An 18,996-nucleotide genomic window follows, 5' to 3' on the forward strand; every position below is an offset into this window, starting at 1 on the left:
TTCTGTTATGACTTTTTTTATTCAGATTGCCACATAGGTCAGTATTTTAACATTTACAGTAAGGAAATGCAGATGTTCTGGTGAATTAAATAATTATTAGTCCTTGGTCAGCAGTCTTATCTCAGTTTTAGGCTGTTTCAAAAGTCTAAAGAATGTGTCTCTTCCTCTCTGAATCATCACTCTGAATCACTCTGGACGCCGTCTTCCACTCTTCGAATCATTGGCAGTTGATCTCCCCAGTCGCTGCTCCGGGCACAGCGGTACTCATCTCTGATTGAAGGAAATGAAAACATTTTCAGTCAAATTGAGAGATACCATGGTCAGAGCTTAATTCAGTGTCCAATAAAAGGACTGAGTATCAATGCTGAAATGTGTCTATGGCACCATGTATTAAAAACTGCCAAATACCAAAAGCTGGCATTGAATGACAGGTTGATTTATATTTCATTAGAGGTATCTGATCAAATATTAAGTAAGCAAGACGCTTACTTAATATTTGATCAGATACCTCTAATAAAAAATATTCCACACGTGTATGCCATATACCAAATACTGCTGCCACTAATACTTCTCATACAGTCCATACACAGCTCTTCAACCACATTTCTGTAAAAAAAAAAATCAAACCCAAGCTTTGTCTCCCAATTACACATTTGTAAAGACATGCTGAGGCTGCCGATGAGGTTGACAGTATGTGTGCTGCAGGACCTTTACCTGCTGTGTTTCCGTGCTGTCACCACCAGGTGTTGTAGTTGTCCATCAGGGCAGCACATTCGACAGTGGACGTGTCTTGTTCTGCACTGCACCGGTGCGATCAGCCTGGCCCAGTCCACACCTTCCGTTTCTGCCTGCGCTGGTTCTGTCCGAGTCACAATCAGGTAGCTGAACTTCTCCGTCTGCCGGTCGTTGTGCTGGAAAATAAAATAAGTGGAGTCTATTTAATCAGACTGCAGCGATTGATTATTTTGGTCTGCATGCATATGGTGACGCAAAAGTGTGTGAAATTCAATGTAGTATGCACAACAAAAGCTGACAATTTTGTCTGGACAGACGAGGAGGTGGAGTTATTGTTCAAAAACAATGCACACACACGGCACACAACCAGACACGCACACGTTTCCACTCTGGAGGGTAGTTTCACTTTTTTGCGTTTTTAAGCCCCAAAAATGCCATCGTCGTCTAAACGAAAGGCACATCTGATAAAATATTTTATCGTTTTCACCCGCAAGCGTATTCGTGTAAACAGGGCCTGATACAGTGGCTGAGCAAACAAAGAAACTAGTCCCACCTACAGATGCTTTACACCAGAGATTTTCAAAGTCAGACAATGGGATAAAACCGAGGCAATGGCTTCTTACCCCGGGCAGAGGCAGAGATTGGTACATCTGCTGGAAGTTGCAGGGTGTGGTGGGTTCATGGGCCAGTTTAGGACACGGCAGTTCATGAGGACACTGAAAACCCCCCCAAAAAAAACAATAGAAAGAAGCTGCAAGAAGACTGTGACACCGCTGGTTGAAAGTACGCCATGATATTGTATAGCAGCTCAGATTTAAAACGTACCGGTGCAAACACTGACGCTGGTCTGGTGTCATAGACAGTCTTCTCTTGTTTCTGGAAATAGAGAACTGCAAGTCATCAGTCTGCTTTCATAGACTGTGTCGGATCATTTACACAACAGCACCTAACATATTTCCCTATGGCGATTTTAAAGTGCCGTCTTATCTGCTGTATTTGAATACCTTTAATAAAGTGTCTCTGGCATCCATAAGCATCTGATGGCCATCTTTAGTCCCATTTTCCACCAGCACCTATACAAAAAACAGAATAAAAAAAAACAATCAAATGTCATTAAAAAGGAGAGGGCTTCTATGTACCAGAACAGTTTTGAAGTTGCAATTTAAAGACAAAATATCTCAAATCACTAATTGTGCAAGGACAACAGGCCCTCACACAGTCCAAAGGACTAGGGCTGGGCAATAAATCGATATTATATCGATTTTGTGATATGAGACTTAATATTGTCTTAGATCTTAGATATCGTAATATGGCTTAAGTGTTGTCTTTTCCTGGTTTTAAAGGCTGAATTACAGTAAAGTGATGTCATTTTCTGAACTTACCAGACTGTTCTAGCTGTTCTATTATTAGCCTTTACTCACTTAGTCATTGTATCCACATTACTGATGATTATTTATCTGAGATCTAATTGTGAAAATATTTTGTGAAAGCACCAATAGTCATCCCTACAATATCGGCGCAATATCAACGGTATTTGGTCAAAAATATCGTGATATCAGATTTTCTGCATATCGCCCAGCCCTACAAAAGGACCATAGAAAACTGGCAGCAAAGTGCAAATCATCTGTGGGTTAAGTTAAGTATAAGTTTTGTCCTTTTAACAATTTTCTTTATTATCATTATTATTGCAGTTCAACATGGACATGATGGGTTGTTCATTTCAAGGAGACATTCTTACATTGAACATATTGACACCACTAACAAACACTGATACAATAAAAAATAAGAAAAAAAGTATAATAATAAAAAAGACAAATATACAAAAATCACACACAAAGGGGAAGGGAAGGGAGTGACTACACAACCATCACTGCAGTATGGTTAACACTACTGCCTCATACATTACGGAACTTCCATACATATTCACAAATGAAAAATAAATAAATAAAATATAAAGCATGTCTTCTGCTCATTCTACTGGGAGTCAGGCAATGTGATTTGTTCCCTAACATAATCTAAGACCAACCAGGTACGAGTTTGTCTTTCTCCACAGGGTTAACACCGCCTCTTCTCGCTCTTTCACATTCAGAAGCTCCGACAGGGTGAAGGCTGCTACCACCAAGTCAAACTGCACCTGGAAGGAGAAACACAGAAAGTGTCAGGGCTACTCATCCTCGAGATGGAAGTGAAGCCACTCCATACATATACAGTGCACAGCATAAATGAGTACACCCATGCTAAATTTGACTAAAAAGAGGAATAAAAAAAATCATCTTTTGGAAATTGAACTTAAGGCCTTAATTAAAAAAATGAGGAAAAGTCCAACCTTTAAGGACACCAATTTTCTTTGTGAATGAATAATGTATCATGAATAAATAAATGTTCTTCCTTAAAATACAGGGAGCATAAGTGAGTACACCCCTATGTTAAATTCCCATAGAGGCAGGCAGATTATTATTTTTAAAAGGCCAGTTATTTCATGGATCCAGGACACTATGCATCCTGATAAAGTTCCCTTGGCCTTTGGAATTAAAATCATCCCCACATCATCACATACCCTTCACCATACCTAGAGATTGGCATGGGGTACTTTCCATAAAATCTTCTCTCTATCATCTCTTTATCAGGATGCATAGTATCCACAATATTATGCATCCTAATAAAGTTCCCTTGCCTTTGGAATTAAAATAGCCCCACATCATCACATACCCTTCACCATACCTAGAGATTGGCATGTTTTTATGTTGGTTATCCTAACAGCTGGTTTGATTTGCATTGAGAGATGATTTTATGGAAAGTAGCCCATGCCAATCTCTAGGTATGGTGAAGGGTATGTGATGATGTGGGGCTATTTTAATTCCAAAGGCCAAGGGAACTTTATCAGGATGCATAGTATTCTGGATCCATGAAATAACTGGCCTTTAAAAATAAAAATCTGCCTGCCTCTATGGGAATTTAACATAGGGGTGTACTCACCCTGTATTTTAAGGAAGAACATTTATTTATTTATGATACATTATTCATTCACAAAGAAAATTGGTGTCCTTAAAGATTGGATTTTTCCTCATTTTTTTTAATTAAGGCATTAAGATCAATTTCCAAAAGATGATTTTTTTTTATTCCTCTTTTTAGTCAAATTTAGCATGGGTGTACTCATTTATGCTGAGCACTGTAAAAATGTTCCAAGCACAGAACCAAATGTAAAAGAGGGAATTCTAACGACGCTCCTGATTTTTTAGCAACATCTGTGGTGCCATGTGCTTACTGTGGTGCCTCTACACTGCGTTTCCCAAAGATCCCTTTTCACCACATCTGTGTGAGTAGCATTTGTAGTCCTGGATTAACTACCCGGTACCTCTTCTATTCATTTAAAAAAAATATTTCAAATTCTTTAAGAAGCATAAAAAAAGGATTTTTGTCAACAAATATAACTATTGCATTATAAGCAATATATACATATATACATAACAGTTACAGTTTCTTAGCTACTCCAACTGCTATTATCTCACACACACACACACACACACACACACACACACACACACACACACACACACACACACACACACACACACACACACACACACACACACACACACACACACACACACAATATTACTAAAATGCATCTGGGTAATACTGCTTGTACTAACTATTTATGCACCATAATGGGATCATTGAGAAAGAAAAAATTTTTTTTTTTTGCCACACATACAGCAAGAATCGGATTTGTTTGGAATTTAAAATTGAAGGCTAGAATATATTTTTAATGCTGAACACAGAATGTGTCTTTCTGTTGCTTTAATAATAAAGTGAGGGGGGGGGGTTTACCTTAGGAGAGACAGGGAGGAACTGCCTGAAATAGACTTGTTTGATGTGAGGTTCAGCTCTTTCGTCATCACCTGCTCAACAAAACAACAAACACTTTGGTTTTCTGATCAAGTATTTGACAATAGCCCAAACAAAAAGGTTACAAATCCAAGTCGTGTTTGTGTGTGCAGCACCTTTGAGAAGTCGTTCTGCCAGAATGTTCATGGGCCCGGAGCTGTCCACACACACCATCTCCTTCAAAGTGTCGCCCCAGCACGAGTGTGACGCCCTGCGGGGGAAAGAGAGAGATTGGCTTCACAGTCTTGCAATTTACATGAAAACTGTCTGGGGCAGCGGTAGCTCAGTCCGTAGGGACTTGGCTTGGGAACTTGAGGGAATCGGGTTTAAGTCCCTGTATGGACCATGTATGGACTGTGGACTGGTAGGTGGAGAGGTGCCAGTTCTGCTGAGGTGCCCTTGAGCAAGGCACTGAACCCCTGCTTGGGGCGGCTTTAATGGACAGCCCCTTCATTCGACATCTCTCCATTAGTGCATGTATAGGTCCTGTTTGTGCATGTGTGTGTATTTCGGACCTATGTGTTTTACACTAACCAGACAACTGTTCCCAGCCCTGATCCAAAATCCAGGAGAGACTGCGGGGCAAAAGAGAGATCCCTCTTCTTTATCTGAAATGAAAAAAAAAAAACATTTAGGACAAAAAAAAGGCAGAAGTCTGACCCGCTAACACATCCAGGGCTCATACTCCTCAGTAATAAGGACATTTTTCCTGTACTTTTCCCATGCTTTACCACTATAAGTATAAAAATATGTTTTTCGGCGATATGGGTGCACTGACTCAGCCCTGGTATTGTCATGTCAGTTTGCTTATGATCTGCACTACTCGTTCATTACCTCATTCATAGCTCTCCTCACTGCTGCATAGCCCCCAGCCAGCCGAGCCGCCATGTACACCACACCTAACTCTTCATCATACCTGAAACACAGAGCGGGGGCTGTACAGAAAATCCTCCACACCTCAAAATCACACCGGCGATATCACCAGTTACAAGCTCCACAATACAACTAAAGAAAGGGCTCCACTTCTGGCTTTGTTCAGAGCCTGATATATTAACATAAAGATGTTATGACATTAAGTGTACAAACTTTATATGAAGCTAGTGTCAATATCAAACTGAAAATGACTTGTTGACAAATGTTTAAAATGTTAAATATTGGATAGCATTGGCACAAATCAGACTTCTATAGTGTCTTAAGTTGGACAAAGAACGCTCTTTCTCCATTAGAAAATAGTTGAATAATTGAGTTTCTGAACACTTATCATTTAAAAAAAGTCATATGTATTATATATTTCTATAAAAAAAAAATTAGTAGATTAAAGCAAGTGTTACTTCATGGGAGTCCAGTGATATGTGGTTCTTCTGAGCTCTGAAAACACTTTTTTCCTGATGCGGTCTTCCAGCAATTGTTCATCTATATCTGCAATATAAAGTGCATTTACTTTTCTAAGTTGCTGCATTATATAATCTCTTTGCAGCTATTATACAGCCATTATTATTTATTTAATTCATGTGTTACCCACCTCCTCTCTTCTCCATCGCTTTCTCCCAAAGTTCTTTCTCCAGGCTCACAGCTTTCTGCCTCAGAGTCAAAGTCTCGACGGCTTGTTTTCTGCTCCACAGGAAGTTTGTGAGGCTACGAGAGCGATCCGGCAGCCGAGGCACCTGAGCTCCTACAGGTGCAGAGATCGAAGAGCCGCACAGTGAAGCTAACGGAAACATTTGGCATGCAAACTGACAGCCACATTCATAACTAACACCTACTGTGAATAATCGAGCGTGCAGCCGTCTGGAGTTCGTCAGGTAGGCGCAGAGTTTTCAGGTTGGTCACACCTGGGTGCTTTCTATGTGGTTCTCCTTTTAGGAAATCTACCTGGGACTGCAGCTGTGAAGCTGCACTCATTCCCTGAGGATGAAAAAATGAAAACAAATGTTTCTTTACGCATTTACGTACTGTAGATACAAAATTAGGATAAAGGCTTACTTGAGTACTAAATGCACATGTGCTGCTACTGAGTGCTGCTGGTGATGTAGTGGAAGTTTTCTTGTTAACAGCAGGAGGGTAGATTAGAAACACAAGAAATGAAACTAAGTTACTGAGAATGAATCCAAAGTTTAGTCTTTGAGTATTTATTTATATTTGCAAATATAGGAACATGGTTTCACAAGTGCAACAGCACAGTGGGAAAGTGTATTCAACGAATGAGAGAAAACACACAGTATATATGCATCTTCAGTGAGACAGAAAAGGCATGCCCCTCTTTCTAAACATGACTCACACATTTCTTACATTCAAACATGGTCAGACATTCAGGAGCCACCTCACTTCTTCCCCTCTGTACCACTTTCTACCCCAAAGTTTAGACATCCCGTTTATCTCAACTATGTGAGAAGTCTCAACTATCCAGGCAGAAATAACAGATAGTTTAAGGTGACCTTGTAGTCCCTATCTGTTCAGCGTACATATTACGTTCCCAGACTTGGTGACTCTTACTTTCAACATGTGAGAATAAGAGAAGAAAAAAAAACTTTCAGCATTGTGAGACAAAGTAAAAACAGAAATAAGACAAAAAATATAAAGAATCATGCTTAAACATAATTTTGCCACCACAGTGATTATGTGGAGATGATGTTAATTTGCCAACCTTTTTTTTCTGTTTTATGTTGTCTGTTTTTGCTGTATATTTTAAATATGGAACTTTTGTACTGCTGTCTTGGCCAGGACTCCCTTGAAAAAGAGATTCTGAATCTCAATGGGATTTCTCCTGGTTAAATAAAGGTTAAATTAAAAAATTAAAAAAAAGTACAGAGGTGTAGAAGGACTCGCTTTGGCAGAAGTTTTGTCACTTCTGCCATAGCACTGCTGAACAGACTATCTCGCTGGCTCTATCTTGATCCGGTGTCGCTGTCGTGAATGTGGTTGTTTCTATGTGTCACCTGTCTTTATGTTATCTGTTGATGTATTTGTCTGTGCATATTGCCATGTGCATGAAACAGACTGTGAAAACAAGTCTCCCTCATGGGACAATACATATCTATCTATCTTTACCACCTCTTTAAGCTCTAGTGGGTTAGCAGTAACCAACCTCCTTCTGATCTTTAAAACAAAATAATAGACAAACAAGAAATATAATTGAATAGATTATGGGGGCCAAGATTTTGGTATTCAATTTAAAATTTGCAGTCCATCTGAGCATATTTTTTATTTTGGATGTCATTTCTTCATTAAATAACTCACACTCTGAACTTGTAATCATAGATTCATGGCTATTTTATCTAAACACATTTTTTTTTAATTGGATTTACAGGAAATTCAGAAGGTCACAATGTACACAAACACATACTGTATGAAGAGCATAGTAAAAAAAAAAAAAGGAAATGTGATAAATGAATGTATATGCACATTACGTTTACTACGCTGTGTGTTAACATAGCTAAAGTAAACTCAGTTTATTTATCTCAGTACTGTTGAATTACTGTCTGCCTGACCTCCATAGTAAAGATGCTGCGTTCAATGACACTCACCCTGCACATCATCTTCACGACTACCGCCCTCTGACAGAGAACACAAGCGCCATAGCTCCGTGAAGCCATATCTTCGGTGCCTGAACGGTGACTTCTTATGTTTAAATGGCTTGAATTTTAACTTTCATGCTCTCTTTAAAAAGCATGGAAGCACGTTAGGGTTTTTTCATACCAATCCTTCAACAAAATAAGTCCGACTATCGGTAAGGCGGAACCTTTAGTCCCGAAGTTCTGTTCCTTGCGTAGAGCGCATACAGGAGTGCTCACTCTCCCCTTGTTTCCGGGTACGGTACAACATGTCCCGCAAATATTAATGTTACCATAGTATAGACAAAGTTACGAATAAGCACAACATATGAAAAGCCAAAGCTAAAGTTGGACTATATTTGTGAAGAACGTTGAACTTACTTTGAGCGTCACGCTCAACTTTGTTTCAGGTTTGTGCTTAAAGTGTTGCCATGGTAACAGTAACGGTTCAGGGTCACAACAGGTTTGGTTTTAGCCACGGAGTGATTCATCCCGATGCTAGCTAAACGATCTTTAGCGGCACCGGCTAGGAAACAGTGCAGGGAAAGTTTCCCGCGCCCTCTTTCTTGTGTCCTTATACTGCTACTACCTTAACTGTACATACCTACTACTAGTTATATATTTTTCATAAACCACCATGAGGCGTACAAGAAGTTCGAGAAGCAAAAGTGCACAAGAAACTAAAGAAGTCCAGTCAAAAACAGGTTGGTACTTGTTACGCTGGAAGGTTAGCTTGACGGGATAACGTAAGCTAGCTGCTGTAACGTTATCGACGTCAGTTGAGGACATGTCTGGACCTATGGACAGAAGAGAGCAGGGGAATAGACAGTATATAAGAAGGGGAATACATGTCATGTATTTATGGTCCAGTAAAACCACTGTCAGCCATCATACCCAGCACAGACCTGAAGGTGCCCAGGGATGCAAGTGGCACTGTTTATGAATATCCCACATGCATCCAGTTGTCAGTTGATAAGGTACAACTGGTTAGAACTGTTGCAGTAACGTTATAATTCAACAGCCCTCCAATACATCCTGTACATACAATACAATACATCCTGAAGGTTATAATGTTCAACTTTGTTGTTTGTTTGTTTAGCTACATCCCCATTTGTTCTGCAAGGACCTCTTCAGAATATATCCATATTAAATGCCAGATTTAATTTCAGTAACTTACTGTTACTCCCTAAAAAGCTTTTAAAAAGCGAATTTTAGATATAAAAAAGAGCCATATAAATGAAGTCAACAATAACATAAAGTGCATTACCAGTGTTAACTGTTCCATTGTTTCCTAAAATAATCTAGGGATAGAAGGTAAACAGAAACAGAAATGTTGAGCCAACTGTCGTCAGTATTTCAATGAAAAGAATTGTCATGTCATGTTTATTAACCTAACCAGTTCCGAACTTTTCAAATTGATGCAGCTGGACTTTATTGAAAATGTTTGTTGCCTACTCCCAGTTGGCTAAGACTATAACCTTTGACTTTAAACTGTCAAAATAATGAGTAGAGTCAAGTTACCAGAACTACTTTACATTGGTAATAAAGTATCAACAACTTGACTCTCTGTATGTGTGATCAGTGTGGCAGTGGAAAGGAGATGAAGATCAGTGGGAACCATACTCGCCTTCAGCCTGCGCCTTGTTGGACTCAGCCGTCTCTTCAGGGAAAACGTCTGTCACTCTGTCTCTGGGCTCTGGGACGCCCTACGAAGTCGACCTGAAGAAGATGGTCCAGATTAATCCTGTCACCAAGTACAAGAGGAAGATTCGCTCTCAGACAGTAAAACCAGGTATTAGTGTGTGCGTTATGCCACATCTGTCATTTCATTTCTGTCATCCCCTCTCTTATTTTTGCTTTTAATTTCATGTTGATTTCTCAGTGTCTTATAGTTTTCTTAGGGTGTCCTGTAGCCAACAACAAACAACAAATCCAACTCCTATATAGTGTTGGGTTATTCAATTTTCACCATTTAGTTAGCACGTATGCCGTTTTTGAAACCACCTACTATAGAGCTCAACAGTGTGGTTCTTGAAGTAAAAATCCCATTCATTTTGTACATAAGAACTTTGATTATCAGCTAGGGTTGCACGATATTGACAAAATGTGATATTGCGATATCGATTGTGAATATTGCGATATCGATATTAATTTCGATATTTTTAAACATATGTAAAATTACAAAAGTTATGGGAAAACGCATCAAAATAGATTCACAACAATATAGCGCACACTGAGACTTATGTACGGCTCCGTAGTGCAGCTGGACCACAGGTCGGTCGTGGATGAAAAATATTCAGTATTTCTGACTCCAAACTCTGCCTCATATAAACACTGTTTATAAAGTTGCGGGATAGCTACCAGTGAGAAATAGATGCGGGATGGGATTACTTTTGACCACTAAAGTTTCCTCTTCAATCTCTGTTATTTCGTCTTCTCCCTGAGCAACACTCATTTTCTTACTTTTGTGTTCTTTCTTTTGCTCCGCTGACTCCCTTTGCTCTCTCTTTAGGTCCTTTCTTTTCTTTCCCTTCTCTGATTCGTTCCGTTTTTTTTTGTCTCTATCCATTTCTTCACTTACACTGTCACTCTGTCGAAATATGCACACGCGTTACGTGGTACGCTCCATACGGTTTGTCATGTAGTGGACACATGCGCTGATGTGCACTAACGTGTGCAAGTGGCACGGTAACTGGCCAATGAAACATGATCATTATAGCTTTTCAAGCTCTAAATCAAACGCAACTAAGCCACACAGCCAACGGACGGGACGCATCGCTCCACAAAATAATCAAAATATTGCATACTTATCGCAACACTTTCGATATAATATTGCACATCGTGATATATATCACGCACCCCTATTATCAGCCATAATGTCTGAACCATCCGAGGTAGACTGACCACGAGCTCCGAGGTTGTGAAGCGAAGGTTTCTGCTCCTGTAGAAGCCACAAGTCTGTATGAAATCAACCTTGTTTTAAAGCGTAACTCTCGCCACAATGTGAGCCTTTTTGTGAATGTACCTGAGTCAAACTTTCGTTTAAAATTATAATTAGGACGGAAGCGCCACTTTTAAGATTTACCGTATTCTCGTTTTTCGGTCAAATGGCCTTTTGAATGGGAGCGCTAGGGGCACTTCTATGACAGCATCAAAATCGCTATTTTTAAAACACTAAGAAGGATCGACACAACATGAAACTTTTCTCCAGCATTGAGAACATTGTTTGTGTACACAGAGTTTACTAAAAAGAAAGGTTTTGAGCAACTCACTGTAGCTGTTGTTCTTCCGGTCGCCGTCTATCGAGCCAGTCAAAAATAGTCGAGGGAGGAGAGTAAAGTTCCATGTAAATGCACGGATAATTCGTTGTTTTGTTGTTAGTGAAACACAATATTGACCTTGTAGTTGAAAAAGGAGCCTCATATAAGAATGACATTTCCTCCTATGGAGTCCGTTCAGTCGCATTCAGAGATCGCCTATTTTTGACTGGGAAAATGGTGGATAGCGTAAATAACAACTGCTAACGTGAGTTGCTCAAAATCTTTCTTTTTAGTAAACTCTGTGTACACAAACAATGTTGTCAATGCTCGAGTTCATGTGTAGAGCCCCTGGTGATACATCGAGCAAAGTTTCATGTTGTGTTGAGCCTTCTTAGTGTTTTAAAAATAGCGATTTTGAGATAAAAGTGCCCCTAGCACTCCCATTCAAAAGGCCATTTGACCAAAAAACGAGAATACGGTAAATCTTAAAAGTGGCGCTTCCGTCCTAATTATACTTTTAAACTAAAGTTTGACTCGGGTACATTCACAAAAAGACCCTAGGCTGCATTTTGGCGAGAGTTACGCTTTAAGAAAAACATGTTTTATTTGCAATGTCATGGTGAATTACTACACTACCCACAATTCTAAGCGTAACAGCTGTTACCATGGAAATATTTGAGCCAAATGAAATGTTTTATGGTCATGATTCATCTCCCAGCTGGTTGGCTTGGATCCAGGCTTAAGACTCTTTATATAAGCCTTCAATGAAACGTCAATGGTGCAACTGAACGGGGAAAAACACTTTGGCAACCAGAGCTGTTAAAAAAGTGGGCGGTCACTGTTGAGTATCTTATAAAGTAAACAAACATTGTATTTTTCAATTCCAATAGTGGTATGAGTTTGTTTCTTTATGTCAGTGTTTTAAGAGCTAGTTTAAAGCAGCTAGCGGTAGCACTATCTACTAGCCAAATGCTGGTAAAATATGCAAGTGGCTTGTAGATTTGCTTCACTCACCAGCCAAAAAACACTGGTAATCTTATTGAGTGGCTGGTAAAATTCAAACATTCACGAGCCATTTGGCTGGTGGACAAAAAGTTAAGTTTTGGACCCTGGTTTAAATGATAAGCCCACCTAGCATACTGCAAAATAAATGTTCATACTGCATACTGCTAATGCAGTATGCAGTAGGTACTACATACTGCACAATGTGTTCCACAGTAGTATGTGGCGGTTCCGAACACAGCCTTACTTTTCTTTAGGAAAAGCTTTATGTAGTAGTTACTAGTTAGTAGTAGTAGTCATAGTAGAAGTGTTATATGAATTCTTTATGGTTTTTCTTCAGTTTTGTAATTATGTATTTCAAAAAAAAATCAGAATTACTGAAGGTATTTAAAATGTTTCTTTTGTTGTCTTCTTTTGTTCAGAAAGTTTGAATGACGCTGCTGAGTTGACTGCTCAGAATGAGAGGCCGGTTCAGGTTAAAGAGGAAGAGGAGGAGACGGAAAAGCAGCCTGCAGCTAAGAGGAAGAGAGGGCAGAGCAAGAGTCAGACAACAACTGGAAAAATGCCCAAAGAAGAAATAAAAAGTGGAGGTAAGGTGGATTTTATCGTCATCTCTGTTGTTTCTGTTGTATGTAATACCATAAGAAAGTGCAATAGAATTTCCAAGTTGTTGAGCAACTGGTCACGTGACCCACAAAGCGCCTATGGCAACATCATCAGGTGGTTTTTGTTATTTCGAATGTTAAAAGGACATGTCAGGTGTTACCTGAACTTCATATGAAATGTCAGTTGACCACATTAATGGTTTATCTCTTGTATCGTTGGCTGTTTAACAGAGGTTGTGAGGACGGTTGTCATGAAGGGAAAAGCCCCGGTGGACATTGAATGTAAAGCCAAACTCGGAAAGGTACAGTATCGGCTCAGTCCACGAGATATGAAACTCATGATTCACGTGGCTCATGCTTGTGGTTGGACACCTGTAGAAGACCTTTACAAAGCACCGCTCCAGTTACAGTTCCTTTTGTGAGCATGACACATGTTTGTGGGTTATTATTATTCAGTATATGAGTGTGTTACTATTCTATTGAATGTCTGATCTTAAATCAAACCAGAATTTAAGTTTCAATCTTTTACATGATTGTTGTAACCAGAGCAACTTAGAAACATCCATTTGTGTGCGCAGGTCATTTACATCATCATTTACACAGTAAATAGTAGGGGTGTAAGAAAAAATCGATACACTTGAGTATCACGATATTTTATTTAGCAATAGTATATCGATTTTCAAAAACGCAATATCGATTTTGACAGTGGTTCACGTTTATGTTGTGTTTAAACCCCCTACCGCTAGATGGCTATGCTGAGACGCACCACTAGCTTCCTTGCCTAGCAGTGCCTAGCAGTGCCTGACTTTTTGCTAGAAGCTAACAATGTAGCTATGGCTGAACTTTGGCCTACTTTAGCATATCAAAATTAGCTCACTAAGAACCTGTGAACCACAATCCCAAACTGGCAGTTTGATTTTCTGTGTACTGAATTGTTTACCTAAAGTAAACTTCTTTGACTTTTATGCACATCATGTCTTTTTTTAAATATTAGTTTTTGTAAAATGTCCCAATATATCGCCTTATGCACAGTATCGAAATATATTGCAATATATTGAATCGTGACCCACGTATTGTGATACGTATCGTATTGCCAGATTCTTGCCAATACACAGTCCTATTAACTAACACCGTGGTTATTGATATTTACTAACAGCAATAATGTTCAGTGTAAGTTACTGAAATGAACATTTCATCAGTGCTATCACTGTTACATAAGAAAAATACCTGTTAGGCTATGCATTTGTAAATCATGTCATTTTTGCTCTTGGGATTTAATTTTGATTTGATTACGTTTATTTTGAACATGTTAAAAACAAAACATAAATAAGAATATGTACATTTCAGTACAAGCAAGAAAACCAACAAAAACAAAATACTCTGCAAACAAATTTTTCAAAATGATTGTAAATGATTTAAAAAAGGATTTCCATGTTCAAAATTAGTAATCATACTTATTTCTTTCTTTAATAACATAGCCAAATTAGCACAAACAAGTAAAGCAGAAACGATTAGGTGATAGAAAGACAATCAATCTGCAACTATTTTCATAATTGATTCATTATTTTATTATTTTTCAAATGTCAAATTTGCTGGATGCAGCTCCTTATAAATGAGGATTTACCGGTTGTTTTTCGTCATATGTGATAGTAAATAAAATATGTCCTAATTCTGGACTGCTGGCCGAACATATCAAGCAGTTTCAGGACGTCACTTTGGATTCTTGGTAGTTGTGATGGGCAATAACTAATTCTCAGATTAATCTATAATGAGAATAATTGTCATTTTTTGTTTATCTGTAGTGCTTATAGAGCATTTTACACCTTTGTCCTGCAATGTCCTTGAAAAGGAAAAGGCCCTTTCCACTTGTGTTTTGTAAAAACATTTTCTCAGATGATTGTTGTCTTGATAAACAGTATAAAAAGAAATTCGATGTTTACAGGAACAACATGTTTTCAATGAATCAGGTGCAGCTCCCTTCATTTATATTAGTAACTGTTTTATTTCTCTTTCAGGCTCATGTTTACAATGAAGGAAATGATGTTTACGACGTGATGCTAAATCAGGTAAAATATGTGATAACATTCCATTTTAATTTGACTCAAAAGGATCTGCCAAATTAATTAAAAAAAGTTTTTATTTCCATAGTGAGTAGTGCTCAAAAATGCACCAAAAAATAGTACTTGTGAATAGTTTAATAGATATTGTAATCACCGCGGTTTCAGGTACTGATAAATTAGAACAAAATGTATTTACAATGTGGGACTCTGCATAGCTAATAATGCAGCTCTGATGCTGTTTCTTACATGATATCAACATCAAAAAAACAAAATCTAATGAAGGCTTTAACATTACAAGAATTTAATTTCCATTTCTTTCCGTTTTGATCTGTAAGAAAGTGAACTGGTTTTTAGGCTTGCTGTCTTATCTTGCAGACAAATCTTCAGTTTAACAACAACAAATACTACCTGATCCAGCTGTTGGAAGACGACAACTCCAAGGCTTACAGTGTGTGGATGAGATGGGGCAGAGGTGAGTTGATGTGCCCGTGATTCTTAATATGTTTTATATAGATGTTTGTATTCATGCAGGAAATCAATAAACGCCTGCAGTTATGTAAACTAACTGATTCAATATATTTTGGTCTTTTTTAGTGGGGAAAGTGGGTCAAAGCAGTCTGACAGCCTGTGGTGTAGACCTGCTGAAAGCCAAAGATGTCTTCAAGAAAAAGTAAGATTGTGTACTTAGCAAAAAAATATTTCCAGATTTTGTGAACATCTGAAAATGTGCTTGTTTCGCCACAGGTTTTTAGACAAGACCAAGAATGAGTGGGAACACCGAGCGAGTTTTGAGAAAGTAGCTGGAAAATATGACATGGTGTTCGTGGACTACAGCACCAATGAAAAGGCAAGGAACAAAGGCCAAGAACCAACGACTTGTGTATCTCCTCGATATCGTCTATCAATATGTATACTGATTTATTTCACTGTTGCAGGAGAAGACCCAAACAGCAATGGATGCTGCACCCAAAAAGAGGCCCTCCAAGCTGGATGTGAGGCTCCAGTCACTCCTGGAGCTAATCTGCGACCTCAAAGCCATGGAGGAGTGTGTGCTGGAGATGAAGTTTGACACCCGGAAAGCTCCTCTCGGTCAGTTTGACAGAATCAAAATCACAACAGAATATGGTCAACAGGGCAATGTATCAATATCAGTTGATACCGTGATATGAGACTAAATATCGTCTTAGATTTTGGATATCGTAATATCGTGATATGACATAAGTGTTGTCTTTTCCTGGTTTTAAAGGCTGCATTACAGTAAAGTGATGTACTTTTCTGAACTTACCAGACTGTTCTAGCTGTTTTATTATTTGCCTTTACCCACTTAGTCATTATATCCACATTACTGATGATTATTTATCTCAAATCTCATTGTGTAAATATTTTGTGAACGCACCAGTTGTCAACCCTGCAATATCGCCGCAATATCGACATCAAGGTATTTGGTAAAAAATATTGTGATATTTGATTTTCTCCATATTGCCCAGTCCTAATTTCTACCCATAAATATTCCTAGAATTCAACTTAATTCTTTATAGTGCACATTTAGAATTTAGAAAATATTCAAGGTGCTACTATGTGACCTAAAGATGCAACAGAACAAGTTTTCAAAGTCATCATTTTCGCCACCTGAGTGTATGAGTAGATTCATCTGGTGACAAACAAGTGACCAGTTTTTGTTTTTGTTTTTACATCGTGATTGTTGTGTTTCATATTTCAAATTCAGTGTTTTTCTTTCCACCTGTAGGCAAGCTGACCTCAGAGCAGATCCGTGCAGGCTACATGGCACTGAAGAAAATTGAGGACTGTTTGAAGAAGAAGGGCAGCAGTCGCGACCTGCTGGAAGCATGCAACCAGTTCTACACCCGCATCCCTCATGACTTTGGGTAGGCAGTATGTTAGGGGTGGGAAGAGAACCAATTGTTTTCCCCAGAATATATATTTTTTTTTTTTACCAATGGTTCACCTTAATATATTCTGTTTATACGGTACTGCTGACATCATCATATCCGTTTCCAGCGAAACAGACCGAAAGAAGAAAATAGAGAAAGTCCATGTTATGTTCTTTACAAATGAAATAAATGTCAGACTGACTGACTGACATGTGATGTGCATTCTTCTTAGAAAACAATTAGTTTTTTTACAAATGTCTCATGATAAATTGTCTTTAGAAGTGTATTATTTAACTATCGAATCACAGTACTTCTAGAATCGCATTAAATGTAAATTGCAATACAAATCACATCGGCACCCATGTATGGTGAAAGAATCGAATCGGGACAAAAGCATATGGTCCCAGCCGTAAAATATGTAGCTGTGCAGTCACAGAGATGCCCTAATGCTGTTGAGAAATGAATGTCTGAATGATGACAGGGAAACGTTTTGCATTGACCTGTCTTGCTCTGACTAAAAGATGTAATTCTCCAGGTTGAGAACTCCTCCAATCATTCGTACAGAAGATGAGCTGAAGGAAAAAATTGCACTGTTGGAGGTAAAGAGGTTCTCCATTGATTGAGATATTTTAAATGAATCAACTTGGTCTACAATCATTCTGTTTATGTCTTCACTTGAATCTGTCATCCATACTAAAATGTCTATATCTATATTTCAGGCTCTGAGTGACATTCAGATAGCAGTGAAAATGGTTCAATACAGTGAAGACAGTGACGAACATCCTCTGGACAGACAGTACAGCTCCCTCCGGTGCCAAATGCAGCCTCTGGCCTCCAGCAGCCATGAGTACACGGTCGGTGTTTTGCCTCTCATAGCTGTTATAATGATAAAGATCAAGGTTTAGCAGCCTGGACTAATACACTGCTGTTATGTTCATTTTTTTTCAAATTTCATTTTCATTAGTATTCCCAAACCAAGTCAATAGGCTGATCTATTTGTTCTTGGTCAATCAAATTGTACCAATAAGATCAAATCATCCAAGGCGACAAATATATTCCAGATATGAAATGTTGAGCTGTTACTTTAAACCTAGTGTTATCTAGAAAATGTTACATATACTTTAGTGAAATTGAAGTATCGATCTTGTATTGTATAAGCACATGATAATTAAACTTTTTAGTACTATAATAATAAAATGAATTGCTTTTTCAGTCCACTAGATGGACTGGACAATCAAAATTGAAGTGAGATGAACAAACAGAGAAATAAATCTATTTAGATAAAAACAGATAGATTTTCCTTAATTTGGGGTTGGAAAAAAGGTAATAAATTGCAATATATCGCTGAATATCGAAATGTGTTTAAAATCGCAGTAATATTGTATCGTGATAATATCGTATCATGATAACATCGTATCGTGGGGCCTCTGGTGAGGCTTTTCTGTAGCAACTTCAAAACGTCATTCAGGGAGGGATCCACTGTAGTAGGAGCAGAAGGACGCAATTTTTAACTGACAGCGGCCCTAATAGACCTGAATGCACTGCAGCCACAAGACTTTAGACCAGGTTTCTGTTGGTCAATGGCACTTTCCAGTTCCTCAAGATAGCAATACGCCAAGAATGCACCTGAACACACCTCCCTGTAAGACCAGCACGCCCATGGGCGCACAGATAGGCGCAGGTGTATTTGCTGTTTAAATGATGTGGGCGCTGGACAGGAAATTGACAACTGCGTCGGTCTTAAACTAGCAAAGACACTTGCGTCGGGCTTTGCGATGCGCTGCGCCGGGTGCAAAGCTGCAATAACCTGAAGATGGTTTATGTAGCCAGTGTTGTTTCCTTATAAACGTTCCTCTTCTCTGTGTAAAGGTGATAGAAAAGTATCTACAGTCCACCCACGCCCCCACCCATCATGACTACACCATGACTGTGCTTGACATCTTCTCAGTGGACAGAGACGGGGAGAGTAACAACTTCCTCTCAGAGATGCACAACAGGTAAGT

The 18,996-nt window shown here is 38.7% G+C and overlaps 2 protein-coding genes across 6 annotated transcripts in view; one reads left to right on the forward strand and one right to left on the reverse strand.

Moving 5' to 3' along the window:
• On the reverse strand, positions 1-8,475 carry mettl17 (methyltransferase like 17). Its single transcript, XM_031298100.2, has 14 exons — positions 8,148-8,475; positions 6,387-6,528; positions 6,146-6,295; positions 5,955-6,042; positions 5,458-5,539; positions 5,158-5,231; positions 4,740-4,834; positions 4,567-4,637; positions 2,762-2,869; positions 1,740-1,808; positions 1,561-1,611; positions 1,359-1,451; positions 715-911; positions 1-270 (listed from the first exon to the last, which is right to left on the reverse strand). Exons 1-14 carry the CDS (start codon positions 8,214-8,216, stop codon positions 177-179), a joined length of 1,383 nt encoding a protein of 460 aa, XP_031153960.1. The 5' UTR covers positions 8,217-8,475; the 3' UTR covers positions 1-176.
• Positions 7,428-18,996, forward strand: part of parp2 (poly (ADP-ribose) polymerase 2) — a 17,197-nt gene continuing 5,628 nt past the window's right edge. For 2 of the 5 annotated variants that reach the window (XM_036004983.1, XM_036004981.1), the window contains exons 1-13: positions 8,639-8,878; positions 9,757-9,966; positions 12,859-13,026; positions 13,273-13,343; positions 15,057-15,107; positions 15,477-15,573; positions 15,696-15,771; positions 15,846-15,958; positions 16,035-16,190; positions 16,849-16,987; positions 17,529-17,592; positions 17,713-17,847; positions 18,863-18,990. In XM_036004983.1, the coding sequence (XP_035860876.1) occupies positions 8,812-8,878; positions 9,757-9,966; positions 12,859-13,026; positions 13,273-13,343; positions 15,057-15,107; positions 15,477-15,573; positions 15,696-15,771; positions 15,846-15,958; positions 16,035-16,190; positions 16,849-16,987; positions 17,529-17,592; positions 17,713-17,847; positions 18,863-18,990 (1,475 nt within the window). In that variant the 5' untranslated portion in view covers positions 8,639-8,811. Of the gene's footprint in view, positions 7,434-8,638; positions 8,879-9,756; positions 9,967-12,858; positions 13,027-13,272; positions 13,344-15,056; positions 15,108-15,476; positions 15,574-15,695; positions 15,772-15,845; positions 15,959-16,032; positions 16,191-16,848; positions 16,988-17,528; positions 17,593-17,712; positions 17,848-18,862; positions 18,991-18,996 lie in introns of those variants that run through there. The other 3 variants (XM_036004984.1, XM_031298091.2, XM_036004982.1) reach the window with 3 other exon arrangements.

Source organism: Sander lucioperca, chromosome 9 (genome assembly GCF_008315115.2).
Source record: "Sander lucioperca isolate FBNREF2018 chromosome 9, SLUC_FBN_1.2, whole genome shotgun sequence".
NCBI lineage: Eukaryota > Metazoa > Chordata > Actinopteri > Perciformes > Percidae > Sander > Sander lucioperca.

What these genes read in the sequence shown, in the direction of transcription:
- mettl17 (XM_031298100.2), bottom strand. Translation starts at nt 8,216, where the DNA reads ATGGCTTCACGGAGCTATGGCGCTTGTGTTCTCTGTCAGAGGGCGGTA. An exon ending in TCGTGAAGATGATGTGCAGG is followed by an intron (nt 6,529 to 8,147) that starts GTGAGTGTCATT and finishes TTTCATCCTCAG; the next exon opens with GGAATGAGTGCAGCTTCACA. An exon ending in GGGCTGGGAACAGTTGTCTG is followed by an intron (nt 4,835 to 5,157) that starts GTTAGTGTAAAA and finishes TTTCCCCCGCAG; the next exon opens with GGCGTCACACTCGTGCTGGG.